This window comes from Orycteropus afer, unplaced genomic scaffold (assembly GCF_000298275.1).
Source record: "Orycteropus afer afer isolate SDZICR_OR568_19922 unplaced genomic scaffold, OryAfe1.0 scaffold00027, whole genome shotgun sequence".
Classification (NCBI taxonomy): domain Eukaryota; kingdom Metazoa; phylum Chordata; class Mammalia; order Tubulidentata; family Orycteropodidae; genus Orycteropus; species Orycteropus afer.
Genome location: NW_006921614.1, coordinates 7,624,079 through 7,638,317, shown reverse-complemented (window position 1 = coordinate 7,638,317; position 14,239 = coordinate 7,624,079). Strand labels below are relative to the sequence as shown.

General features: G+C 39.2%; 1 protein-coding gene across 1 annotated transcript in view; it reads left to right on the top strand.

Moving 5' to 3' along the window:
• Window positions 1–1,148: 1,148 nt before the first annotated feature.
• FARS2 (phenylalanyl-tRNA synthetase 2, mitochondrial) overlaps window positions 1,149–14,239 on the top strand; it is a 635,598-nt gene continuing 622,507 nt past the window's right edge. Inside the window, exon 1 of the mRNA XM_007935346.1 lies at window positions 1,149–1,760. Coding sequence (XP_007933537.1) covers window positions 1,149–1,760 — 612 coding nt within the window. The remainder of the gene's footprint in view (window positions 1,761–14,239) is intronic.

The following is a 14,239-nucleotide window of genomic DNA, read 5'->3' as shown; positions in this document are numbered from 1 at the left end:
TTCATTGTGGTCTTCTTTACCCTTCGATTTGGTAAGCAATCCCCATACTCTGGGACTTGGTGACCTTATCTGTGACATAAAGGGCTGTGCTGGGTGATTTCTGAGGCCACTTTCAGCTCTGAAATTTGATGATGTTTATTAAATCCTAAGGTTTTTATTTATTCATGAAAAATATTTGGGTCAGTACTCCCTCCCTCAGAGTCCCTAGATTGTGCAAAAGCACTTAACAGTATTTGGCTGCTAACCAAAAGGTTGAAGGTTTATTGTGAATGCAGAAAGAAATTTGCTTTTTTAAAACACAAAACCATGACCAATGGGATGCTATAATAGTATGAAGTTTAAATGATGTGACCAGATGTGAGGATAGAAAAAAATTGCTTTTTCAAAATAATTTCAGCTATCCTTTGGTGTAGTCTATCACTTTGTGTAATATTTCCTTAAGTGTATTTTTGAAAATAATCATGTAAAAATAACTATCACTGACCCTGGTGTTTTATTCAAAATATTAAAATAAAATAAAATATGGTACTGGTAATGTCATTTTGTCATAAAGTAAAATAATCCAGAAGTCATGTTCTCAAAGGTAGGCAGAACTTTGCCATCATAAAGACGTGTACAGCAAGGCTGGGTAAAATTTCCTTTCTTCTACTAGATTTCAGAAGTATATATGCAATCATGTTAACTAATCATTAACTAATGAGACCTTTACTAGGGCTTTACCAAATCCTGTCTTTCAGGTGATCCCTCTAAATTTTTCTTTTTGTTCTAGAATACAGTAGAAAGTAAAAGGAAGCTGCCACATATAAACTTTTGTCTCATGTGAGGACTTCAGATATAAAGTGATAAAGAAATTTCCTACAAGGACAATTATCTAAGTGTCAGGGAGGGATAGCTAGAGCTGAGCAGGGATCAAAAAGTGACTTTTAAGATTCTTTTGATTTTGTGCAATACACATTAAGCACTGTCAGCAGGTTTCTTTAATTGGATCCTGGTGGCATGGAGGTGGTAGTGTGGAGGAACCTTAGATGTCAATGGGACAATCAAGAGAGGGTGTGAGGCATGAAGGATAGGTTTGTACATTCCCACAATATGACACTTGTGCTTTCTGTGTGTGCTCTTTTCAGAATCTGTGAGAAGAAGCTTCCACAATGGTTTGTTCAGGTCTCCAGAGGATGGCCTGTACGAGTGCATACCTGGTGAGAATGGTCAGCAGTGTCTCTAGAGGCCATCAGCACCAGGCCTTGGGCACAAGTCCTGACACTTCCAAGCACAGTGTCCAGGGAGCTGCAGGTGGTGTGGTGGAGCTGCTGGGCCGAGCCTACCCACAGGATAACTACACCAACCTCACCAGGAAGGTCCTTTGCAAGGTTGGCAGGAATCTGTATAACCAGCAGCATCACCCACTGTGGTTGGTCAAAGAGAGGGTGAAGGAGCACTTCTATAAGCAGTATGTGGGTCGCTTTGGGACCCCACTATTCTCAGTTTACGATGACCTTCCTCCAGTGGTCACAACCTGGCAGAACTTTGACAGCTTACTCATCGCGGCTGACCACCCCAGCAGGAAGAAAGGGGACAACTACTACCTGAACCAGACACACATGCTACGGGCTCACACATCTGCACACCAATGGGACCTGGTCCACTCAGGGCTGGATGCCTTCTTGGTGGTGGGCGATGTCTACCGGCGTGACCAGATTGATGCCCAGCACTACCCTGTGTTCCACCAGCTGGAGGCTGTCCGGCTCTTCTCCAAGCACGAGGTGAGTCTGGGGTCTCTTCTATCACTGATGGACATTGTGGACATTTGTTGGTGGGGTCACTAAGTTTTGTTTTACCAAAGCCAGTATAGTCACCCTTAGTCTTACTTTGCTTTAGTGTCATCTGTACTTAGTGAAAGGAGCTCTGGAGGTGCAGTGGTTAAAATATTTGATTGCTAACAAACAGGTTACATACCTTTAATGATATGTAAATTTGCCCGCACTTTGAAACTCCTACTCACAACAAATTCTTCATCACCATCACCTTCACTTGCTGTGCATGCAGCTTTTAAATCATTGAAAAGACTTCCAGCCTTTTTTTGCACTAAAGTAAGCCTGAATAAGAGCCATATGCACCTGTTCTGATTTACCTACAAATTCCACTTAAAGACACACTTAGGAATAAATCTTGTTTGTAGCCTAGGTACTGCCTGTACTGACCTGCCCTTTTCTGGGGTACTTCTTATGAATGTGTATAGCTTAGAGTCACCCTTAACCCAGCATGACTGAAGATATAACACTGAAACATGTGTTTAGGTTATTCCAGTCCTCAGGTAGTATAGGAGTCTTTGGGTAGCACAAATGGTTAAGTGCTCAGCTACTAACTGAAGGGTTGGACATTGGAGTCCACCAGAGGCAACTTGGAAGAAAGGCCTGGAAATCTACTTCTGAAAGGTCATAGCTTTGTAAACTCCAGGGAGCACAGTTCTACTCTGACACACATAGGTTGTCGTCGAGTCAGAATTGACTTGATGACAACTTTTTTTTTTTTGGCAGGTAGTACAAGGAGTTCTGGTGGCATAGTGCCTGAGGCATTTGACTACTAACTAGAAGGTTGGTGGTTCAAACCCACCAGCCGCTCCATGAGAGAAAGATGGGGCAATCTACTTCTGTAAATATTTACTGCTTCAAAACCCAAAGAGGGGTCACTATGAGTCACAGTCGACTCCATGGCAGTGAGTTTGGTTGTTTTTTTTTTTTTCAGTTTGAGTATAAGTGAATCATGATGTATGATGTCAAGCTGTTAGGGATGAATGAATTTCTCTTATAGCATAAAGGGACTGGTGATCATAAACTGTGTCCTTGTTCCCATGCTCTTTCCTTACTCTCTTCTGCTTTGCATAATGTGTAGAGATACTTTCATTACTGCCATTCTTGAAGTATAAATTTGGATGTATAGAGCCTTTTTGATCAGGAAATCTGATCTTCTGGCCATTCTCACAAGTGCTCAGCTTCTTGCATCTGTTGGATGTTATCCTAAGATGTTGGGGCATCTTTGGAGCAAATACACATTGCTCTGGTGGTGCAATGGCTAAGGCTGCTAATCAAAAGATTGGCTGCTAACCAAAAGGTTGGTGGTTCAAACCAACCAGCCACACCACAGGAGAAAGATGAGGCAATCTGCTTCTTTAAGATTTACAGCCTTAGAAACCCTCTGGGGCATTTCTACTCTGTCCTCTAAGGTCGCTATGACTCAGAGTCCACTCGATGGCAGTGGGTTTCATTTGGTGTTGACTTGGAGCAAATGATGAAAATCCCTAAAAGCTTAGATCTGTTTCCTAAAAACTTGTAATACGATTTGTCTTTCATTCATATACCTTTAAACTGTCTTCTCCGTGGCGTTAGAAATGAACAGAATTAAACTAAGCACAAGAAATACTAACTTGACTCCTTTACTGCCTATCTGTCCCCTGTGGTCAGGCATGAATATGTTTGTTAGAACAGGAAGAATAATTATCATCACAGAACTCCCTCCTGCAAACACAAGCTAAATGAATTGTTAATATGAAAACAAATAAGCTATTAAGTAACGATAGCTTTGCTTGATTAAATAAGTCATGTAGTGAGAGAGAGTTCAATAAGACTGCCCTACCGTCCTCTTCGGTTCTTTTCCTATACCCCAGGATCTGCCATGATCCTATGAATCTATTAAAACACAGCAGTGTGTTAGCCTTACACAAAGAAACCACCCAACCTTGACCTTAGAGGAGCTTAGACGAACATTCTTACTATTTAGAATAAGTGACTTCTCTCTAATTTAGGAATACTATTAACAAGAATATGGATTTATTTGGAAAGAAATGGAACAAAAACAGGTCAAAGTCTGGAAAATATGACCGATAAATATGACCGATGCTAGATTGCCACTTATAATTAGTGTGCGTGAGAAGCCGTGATGCCAGTAATGTGAAGTCTAGGTCATGGCAGCTGACAGATGCTCAGCCTAGCTGACCTCATTCAAGAAATGAAAAAGGAAAGCACTCACTAATTTGTGAGCCTGAATGTCATGGAAGTGGTAATGCAAGCTTTGTGACTCATTGTAGAATTTTATTGGAGGAAAAGTGAAGGCTGCAACAGAAGTGGGATAGCAGGAAGTGGGGTGGGGGAAGCATTCCTTGTCTTGTCTCATGGTTTTGGGTCCAGCCTGGCTTGGGCAATAGCAAGCATGGCTCATCTTGTCTGATAATGTTACTGTATATTTTGTCTTACTGTCAAAAAAAATTACACATACATATTCATATATAGTCTTCTTATAGATTTGTAAAATGTTTTTGTGTTCATCGTTTCATGTACTCCTCTCTTTTGGTTCTCTAGTGCTGCTCTAATGGAAAATACCACAAAGTTGATGGCTTTAACAAACAGCAATTTATTCTCTTACAATTTAGAAGTATAGAAGTCTGAGTTCAAAGGGCCACTTCTAAGGGGCTGCATGAAGGCCCCTCAACTTTGGGCTTCTGCCCAGCCCACTGGAAATAGAGGCATTTCTTAACTCAGGCAGCTGCTGGCCACTGAGGCATACAAACCTAAGGTTAACAAGTAAAATGGCACAGTGCCAAGATTATCAAGCAACACAACATACTACTAATTCAAGTCCAGAAACAGTCCCAAGATTGGCAGGCAACATGGCAGGCTGCTGGATGAAGACTTGGCTAAATGCCAGACCCAAGCATGCCAAAAAGCACAAGACCTTTCTCAAAGCTTCTCCTTATATACTGGAAGCAGATGACATACCTAAGGCAGCTACTCAGCTGCTCACAGTAGATTCCACCATGGAGTTGTTTACAAGTCTCATCATCCAGCTGCCCAGCCACTTGAAAGCGGACCCAGCCAAGTTGACACATAACCTTAGCTATCAGATCCTCTTAACAAAAATCTTGTAATGCAGATTATTCCACTTCATCCATGAGGACTCTGAGGTCCCAGAGTGTTTAGTGACTTCTTGTCCAGCCAGTCAGTGACAGAGCTAAAACTTGAACTCAGGTCTTCTGAGTCCCTTGCTAATTCTGCTATATTGTGTTGATTATCAGTGTTTCAGGGGGGCATGCTTTATTAAGTGCTTTATTAAGTGGGGTCTACTTTATTCCCAAGAATGGTGTTGGGGGTGAGGGGACTCCTGTTCTGGGAATTCTTGGCCTTAACTAAAGTGTTAGTACTAAGTCTGACCTAAATTTTCAAGAAATTTTTTTCCTCCTTCAGTTTTTTTCCTCCATGAAAAGATTTCTAGAACAATTATAATCATATTTAAAAAGGAGCCCAGATGGTGCAACAGTTAAGCACTCGGCTGCTAACCAAAAGGTTGGCAGCTCTGCAGGAGAAAGACTTTGGTGATCTGTTCCTGTAAAGATCTCAGCCTAAGAAATCCTATGGGGCAGTTCTGCTCTGTCCTATAGGGTCACTTTGAGTCGAAATTGACTCTATAGTACACAACAACAACAACAAACATATATAATTTAAAAATTATATATATTAAGGTTTTATGTTATTTTATAATCTTTCTGGTCATTATTTCAGTTACCGTTGTCTTTCAACAAGGAGAAAAGTGAATATAGAGGTAAGGGTACAAGAAACAATGATGACCCTGAAAAAGGGTGAAATATGAAAATAAAGAAATTTCATTATTAATCATTATAAAACATTTTTATGTTTGTATAAAAGATAAAATAAAAATGAAAACTCTAACCAATAATAACAAATTTGGTTGGAGAAATTAATAGGTAGTTAAAGCCTGCTAACATTCTTAATCATACTTAGGAAAAGGATAGAAATTCTGAGAAATTTTAGTGTGTTGAAAAACAAATCAGGCCACAATGCAATCTATACATGTCCAAACAGGTAGAGGGAGAAGAGGGATGTAGAAAATTATTTCAGTTCAGCAGAAAGAAAAGAAAAGGTAGAAAATGGAAACCTAAAATGGAAATATAGTCCAAATCTATCAGTATTCACAAATTTAAATAGGTTAAACTCACCACATGAAAACACAGCTCATCAAACTGGCCATTTTGCAATTAGATAACCTGATACAAAACCACACCAGAGGTTGCAAATAAAGGGCAGGAAAAATGCTTACCAAGGAAATCTCATAAAATAATATTATTATTAGATAAAATAGAATTTGTGACAAAATGATATATAGGAATAAAGAAGGATAATACATTAACCAATAAGCTTTATGAATTATGAATTTATGAATTATGTTAATGTTCCCAACATTATAGCTTTAATAAATAAAGCAAAAGTGAGCAATTAAAAACTAAGTTTGATAAATCTATAATCATAGAAGATTTTAAATTAACTCCATCTAAACTGATGGATAGGGAGCTCTGGTAGCATAGTGCCTAAGGCACTTGACTGCTAACCAGAAGGCTGGCGGTTCAAACCCACCAGCCACTCCTTGGAGGGAAGATGGGGCAATCTACTTCTGTGGTGATACTGCCTTGGAAATCCAAGGAGGGGTCGCTATGAGTCAGGCCCGACTTGACAGCACATAACAACAACATCAACAACAAACTGATGGATACAAAAAAGGGGGAAAAAAAACCTCAGTAGATAAAGCGGACAATTTGAATAAAGCTTAATAAATAAACTAATTAATGAACTTAATTTGTATCTGTTTAAAAAATATTATATATATCCATACATACACATATATCTATCTGTCTGCCATTGGCAGAGCTTATGTACATATATATAAACAGAATATTGTACATTTTGCACCCAAGAGTTGGAGGTATACATTCTATTTAAATGACATAGAATATTTTTAAAAAATTTCCCATGTAGTAGTTCACAGTTGAAATCTAAACAAATGTCAAAAATTCAATACCACAAGTAGAGCTATGCCTAACTACAATACAGTTTACAAAGAAAGCTGTAAGAAAAGGGTAATAAAAACTTTTCATGTTCTTGGAAATTTGACAATTAACAACTGTAGATTCATGTATTATAGAGAAAAATTACAATAAATTGCAGGTTACTTAAAACTGAGCAGCAGTGAAAATACTCATTTCAAAATTGCTGAGATGTACATTCCTGGACGGGTAGAGCCAAGTGTTGATTTGGGTGAAGGGAAGGGCAATGTACCAAGTGTCAGTGATCAACACAGTAGCATTGAGGAAGAGGAAGACATAGAGAGGTGCATGGGAGGTATAGACAACAAAGATGAACCCTTTTGCACATGTAAGACTGCATTGTCAGGGATGGCAAACACTGATCTATGGGTAGATAGATGGGTGGACAGGATGAATGATTAGGTATGTCTGGGCAGAGGATAGTGTTCTGGTTACCTAGTGCACTCTGACAGGAATATACCACAAAATGGGATGGCCTTAACAAGTAGGAGTTTATTCTTACAATTTGGAGGCTTTAAGTCCAAGTTCAAAGTGTCAGGCTCTAGGGGCTGGATGAAAGCCCTTCAACCTTGGGGTCCAGCTCTGCCTCCTGCTCCCGGCCCTCTGGAACTAGAGGCATTTCTTCACTCAGACTGCTGGCTGCTGAGGCTAAGAAGCCCCAAGGTTGACAAATCAAAAGGCACAGTCCCGATGTTACCAAACTACTCGGCAGGCCATTAACTTAAGTCTATTGTAAGTCCCAAGGTCAGCAGACCATAGCAGGCTGCTGAGCAATGACACAACTACATGCAGGGTCCAAGCATGCCCAAGGCTTCTCCTTATATACAGGAAGCAGACCACATACCCAAAGTAGCTACTCAGATGCTTGTGGTAGATCCCACCAAGAGTTGATTGCCAGTCTCATCATGGGGATTAACTACCACCAGCTGTCCAGCCACTCAACCAGGCCCAGCCAAGATGACACAGAAAACATAACCACTACAGGTAGTGTGCCCATGACCATGTATAGGGTCAGTAGACAATGTTTCTACAAATGTATTTGTATGTTCTGTAAGAATTTTCAGGTGTATAGTAGAGCTGACAAGGGACAAGGTTGTAGTCACTTCTTGGACACAGCCAGCTACCCAGAGGGAGTAGTTGGACCTGTGGGCTCGGGACCATGGTTGTAGGGGACATCAGACTCAACTGGCATAACATACTACACAAAAACATTGTTCCACATCCTCCTTTGGCAAGTAGCGACTGGGATATTAAAAGCTTGCAAGCAGCTATCTAGATACAACGATGGGTCTCTCCTTGTCCAGAGCAAAGAAGAAAGAAGAAAACCAAAGACACATGGAAACAATTAGTCCAAGGGACTGGTACACTATGAGATCCTCAGCCTATATGACTATGAGACCAGAAGAACTAGCTGGTGCCCGGCTACCATTGTCAACCACTCGGAGGGGTATCTATTTAGGAGATCCTGGAGAGAGTGGGAGAACAATGTGGAACAAAACTCAAAATCATAAAGAAAAAAAGGGACCACATTGGCTGGTCTGATAGAGCTTGGTGGAACCCCTGAGACTATGGCCCCTAGCTGCCCTTCAGGTATGGAACTGAACCTACTCCCATGGCTTCCAGCCAAACAAAAGACAGGCATATGAGCTGAACATTTATATTAGGTAGATACACTCTTTGGAAACAACAGTCATAGGAGAATAGAAGGGCTGTGTATACACAGGGAGACAGCTCTGGGGGCAGGAGTGCTCTGGAGGGAAGGACACAGGGGAGAGGTAACTATGGGGAGGAAGTGGGAGGGGAGCTGTTGCACTGTGGGAAATTGAAGTCAATGTCATGAGACAAAGTGTATGTGAGCTGCTGTATGGAATTGTAAAGAATTAAAGCTATAACTAGTAACTTCCCCCGTAAAAGACATTAGCGTCAGATTATTTTCTGTTTGGGTTTTTACCAATTTGTGAAAGAACTGTTAATTTTGTACAGTCTGTTTCAGAGAATAGAATGAGAGACCTATTAAGCTCATTTTTTAAGATTGTTGTTAGCTGTCAGGGAGTCAGCCCTTAACTCATGGTGATCCATGCAGAATGTAATGAAATACTACCCCGTTCCGCACCATCTGCATGATTGCTTGCATATTGGGTCATTGTGATCCACAGGGTTTTCATTGGTTGATTTTCAAAAGTAGGCTTTTCTTTATTTGTGAGGCTTGATATCTTAATATCCAAACTAGATAAAAAAGGGAAGTTTAGAAGATTTATCTGTATGAAGATAGACCTTTTTTTTTTTTTTTAAGAATAGATGCAGAATTATTAAATGAAATATTTTCAAATTTAATTAGTGTATTGTGTCCTATGACATATTATTATATATGTATTATCTTGTACCATATTAACAGATAAGGAACTCTGGTGGTTCAGTGTGTTAGGCATTCGGCTGGTAAGCAGAAGGTTGGTGGTTAAAACCCACCAGCTGCTCTGTGGAAGGAAGACAGGGCAATCTACTTCCATAAAGATGTATAATCTTGGAAACCCAGTGGGAGTTGCTATGAGTCAGAATTGACTCGATGGCAGTGGGTTCTATTAACACATATAAAGCAAATGAAAATGTAATCATCTCAATAGATGTAGAAAAAGCATTTGATGACATTTACTGTCTCATGACATTTAAAAGCATATGATGATATTTAATGACTTATGATCAAAACTCTTAACAAATTAGGAATAGAAGACTTTCTTAACTTCATAAATTACTGTATCTGTCAAGTACTCACCATGAACATCATTATTAATGGTGAATCACCATAAACATTTCTAACAAAATTAGCCATAATTCAGGATTACCTGCCGTCAGTGCTTCTATTAATCTTTGTGTGGGAAATTTCAGCTTATGGAGTAAACAAGAAAGATAAATAAAAAATATAAGCATCTGAGGAGATGAGATCAAGCTGCTTTATTTAGACTACTTAGAAAATTGTATAGAATATATAGAACAATTATCAGAAGTAATAAGACCATTCATCAAATTTGCTGGGCACAAGGGCAATATATAAAAATGAAAGTCTTTTATCTATAAGTAATAACCAGTTAGAAAATGTAACTGAATAAGAGTTTTACTCAGACTATCAACTAAAACTTAGAGTAACTAGGTATAAATCTAGACAAACAAAATCTGTCCTGGAAGAAGCATAGTTGGAATGCTCCTGAGAAGTGAGAATGGCCAGAATTCATCTCACCTACTTTGGTCGGGTTGTCAGAAGGGGCCATTTCCTGGATAAGGATATCATGCTTGGTAAATCAGAGGGTCAAAAAAAAAAAAAAAATGGGGAAGACCCTCAACAAGATGGATTGACACAGTGGCTGCAACTATGGGATCAAGCAAAGCAAAGACTGTACGAATGGTGCAGGACCGGGCAGTGTTTTATTTTATGGTGCATAGGTCGTCTATGACTTGGAACCAACTGAATGGCATCTAATAACAACAACAAGATATAAATCTTGTAGAAGATGATAAAAATATTTATTGATGTTATTAGGTTGTTGTTAGGTGACGTTGAGTCGGCTCCAACTCATAGTGACCCTGTGTACAACAGAATGAAACACTGCCCAGTCCTGTGCCAGCCTCATAATACTTGCTATACCTGAGCCCATCATTGCAGCCGCTGTGTCAATCTCCCTCTTTGAGGGCCTTCCCCTTTTTCATTGACTCTCCACTTTACCAAGCAGATATCTTTCTCCAGGGAGTGGTCCTTTATGACAACATGACCAAAGTAGATGAGACGAAGTCTGGCCATTCTCGCTTCCAAGGAGCATTCCGGCTGCACTTCTTCCAGGACAGATTTGTTCAGTATTTTGGTACTTTCAGTATACTGCGCCAACACCCCAACTCAAAAGCATGAACTCTTCTTCAGTCTTCTTTATTTATTGTGCAGCTGTCACATATATGAGGTGATTGAAAATACCATGGCTTGGTTTAGGTGCACCTTAGTCTTCAAAGAGACATCTTTGCTCTTAAGCACTTAAAAGAGGTCTTTTGCAACAGATTTGCCCAGTGCAATATGTCATCTGATGTCTTAACTGCTGGTTCCATTGGTGTTAATTGTGGAACCAAGTAATATGAAATCTTTGACAACTTCAATCTTTTATCCATTTATCGTGATGCTGCTTATTGGTCCAGTTGTGAGGATTTTCATTTTCTTTATGTTGAGAGGTAATCCATACTGAAGACTGTCATCTTTAATCTTCATCAGTAAGTGCTTCAAGTCATTTTCATTTTCAGCAAGCAAAGTTGTGTCGTCTGCATGTTGCAGTTTGTTAATTAGTCTTCCTCCAATCGTGCTGCCATGTTCTTCTTCATATAGTCCAGCTTCTCAGATTATTTGCTCAACTTGAATAAGTATGGTGAAGGAATACGACACTGACACATTCCCTTCCTGATTTTAAATGCAATATCCCCTTGTTCTGTTCCAATGACAGCCTCCTAGTCAGGTTCCTGATGAGCACAATGAAGTGTTCTGGAATTCCCATTCTTCTCAATGTTATCCATAATTTATTATGATCCACACAGTCAATGCTTTTGCATAGACAATAAAACACAAGTAAACATCTTTCTGGTATTCTTTGCTTTCAGCCAAGTTCCATCTGAGGTCAGCAATAATATCTCTTGTTCCATGTCCTTTTCTGAATCCAGCTTGCATTTCTGGATGTTCTATGTCAGTATATTGCTGCAACTGTTTTTGAATTATCTTCATCAAGGTGATATTGCTCGATAATTTCCACATTCTGTGGGATCACCTCTCTTTTGAATGGGTACAAATATGGATCTCTTCCAGTCAGTTGACCAGATAGCTGTCTTCCAGATTTATTCTTATAGACAATGAGTGCCTCCAGAATGACATCCATTTGTTGAAACATCTCAGTGGGTATTCTGTCAATTTCTGGAGCCTTGTTCTTTGTCAGTTCCTTCATTACAACTTAGACTTCTTCCCTCAGTACCATTGGTTCTTGATCATATTCCACCTCCTGAAATGGATGAACATCAACCAATTCTTTTTAGTACAGTGACTCTGTGTATTCCTTCTGTCTCCTTTTGATGTTTCCTGCATCATTCAATATTTTTCCCATATAATCTTTTAATATTGCAACTTGAGGCTTGAATTTTTTCTTCAGTTCTTCCAGCTTGAGAAATGCTGAGCATGTTCTTCCCTTTTGATTTTCTAACTCCAGTTCTTTGCACATTTCATTATAATAATTGATTTGTCTTCTTGACCTGCTCTTTGGAATCTTCTGTTTAGCTCTTTTATCTTGTCATTTCTTCCATTTGCTTTAGCCACAGTGTTCAAGGAAAAGTTTTAGTCTTTTCTGACATCCATTTTGGTCTTTTCTTCCTTTTCCTGTCTTTTTAATGACCTTTTGCTTTCTTAGGGAGCTCTGGTGGTGTGGTGCCTAAGACATTTGACTGCTAACTAGAAGGCTGGTGATTCAAACCTACCAGCCACTCCTCAGAAGGAAGGTTGGGCAATCTGTTTCCATAGTGATACCACCTCGGAAACCCAAGGAGAGGGTCGCTATAAGTTGGATCCGACATGACGGCATTAAGTTTGCTTTCCTCATGGATGATGTTTTTGATGTCATCCCACAATTCCTCTGGTTTCCAGTCATTGGTTTTCAGTGCATCAAATCTATTCTTTAAATGGTCTCTAAATTCAGAAGGGATATATTCAAGGTCATATTTGGGCTCTTGTGGACTTGCTTTAATTGTCTTCAGCTTCAACTTGAACTTACATCTGAGCAGTTGATGGTCTGTTCCACAGTCAGCTCCTGGCTTTGTTTTGGCTGAAGACTGAGCTTCTCCGTAACCTCTTTCACAGGTGTAGTCAATCAGATTCCTGTTTACTCCACCTGCAAAGTCTATGTATATAGCTGCTGTGTATGTTGTTGAAAAAGGTATTTGCAATGAACAAGTTGTTAGTCTTGCAAAATTCTATCATGTGATCTCCAGTGTTATTTGTATCACCAAAGCCATATTTTGGGGTACAGATATCAAATATTAGTAAAAGACATGAAAAAAGATGGAAAAATGAGGGCTATGTTTGTCAAACCTACCCAGTAGCTCTGTGGGAGAAAGACCTAGTGATCTGTTCCTGTAAATATCTCAGCCTAGGGAAACCTATGGGACAGTTTTCCTCTTTAACTTGGAGTATCTGTGAGTGAAAATCAATTTTTCAGTACCTACCAACAGCATACCATGTTCATACATTTATAGGTAGCAAAATAATATACTGAAGATGGCAATTCTCCCAAAATTAATCTACAAATTCAGTGAAAATATACTAACTGTTCACTGGGTATTTTTGGGGTCTAAAATTCAGAAGAAGAGCTTAGTTAACAAAAGCCAGAATAATTTTTAAGAGCATCAGTGAAAGGGACATGTGTATCAGGCATCATGGCTGATAATAATGGTATTATTATTAAGACATTTTAGTGTTGGGACCAGGTTAGTCAAATAGAGAATTTAGCAACAGCTCTACACATATTTTGGAACTTGTTATAAAATAAAAGTGGTGTTAAATACTTGAGAAGATGATGGAGTCTTCATAATTTGTTCTGAGACAATTTCTCTACGTAAGAGAAAATTGAGCTCTGCCTCAGAGCAAATGCATAGGTTAACAATCCATTTCTGAAAAAGAAGCCTGTAACACTTTCAGAAGAAAATATAGATGATCATTATCACCTTGGGAGTAGAATATATCTTAAATATGACAAAAAGAAAAATCCATGCATGAAAAAGAAATGTTAAATATGACTACATTGAAGTAAAACTTCTGCCTAACAAAGATAAGGTACCCAGTGGGTGGAGTTATTTGCTTTGCATACAACTGTCAGAAGACACAATATGAATTGTGTAAGGAGATCTCAATATAGGAAAAATAATCCAATAGGAAAAACGTCTGACAGTATCTAATGTTGGTCAGTGTGGGGCATGATGAGAATGCTCATGACATTAGCCGCTGTTGTTAGATGCCATTGGGTTGACAGTGTAGAATTGCCCTCTAGGGTTTTAGAAGTTTTAATCTTTGAGCAGATGGCCAGGACTTTTCTCCAGTGAAGCCTCTGAATGGGTTAGAACTGCCAACCTTTCAGTTAGCAGCTGAGCACTTAACCATTGTGCCACTATGACACTGGCAGGAGTGTAAAAACCCACACCTGAATCTCCCATCCTGTGTATATGCTTTAGATAAATTCCTGTATGGTTTCCTCAGAAGATAGATAAAATGTTCTTAGCACCATTAGTTATATCATCAAACTGGAAAGTACACAAAAATTCTTGTATGGTTTCCTCAGAAGATAGATAAAA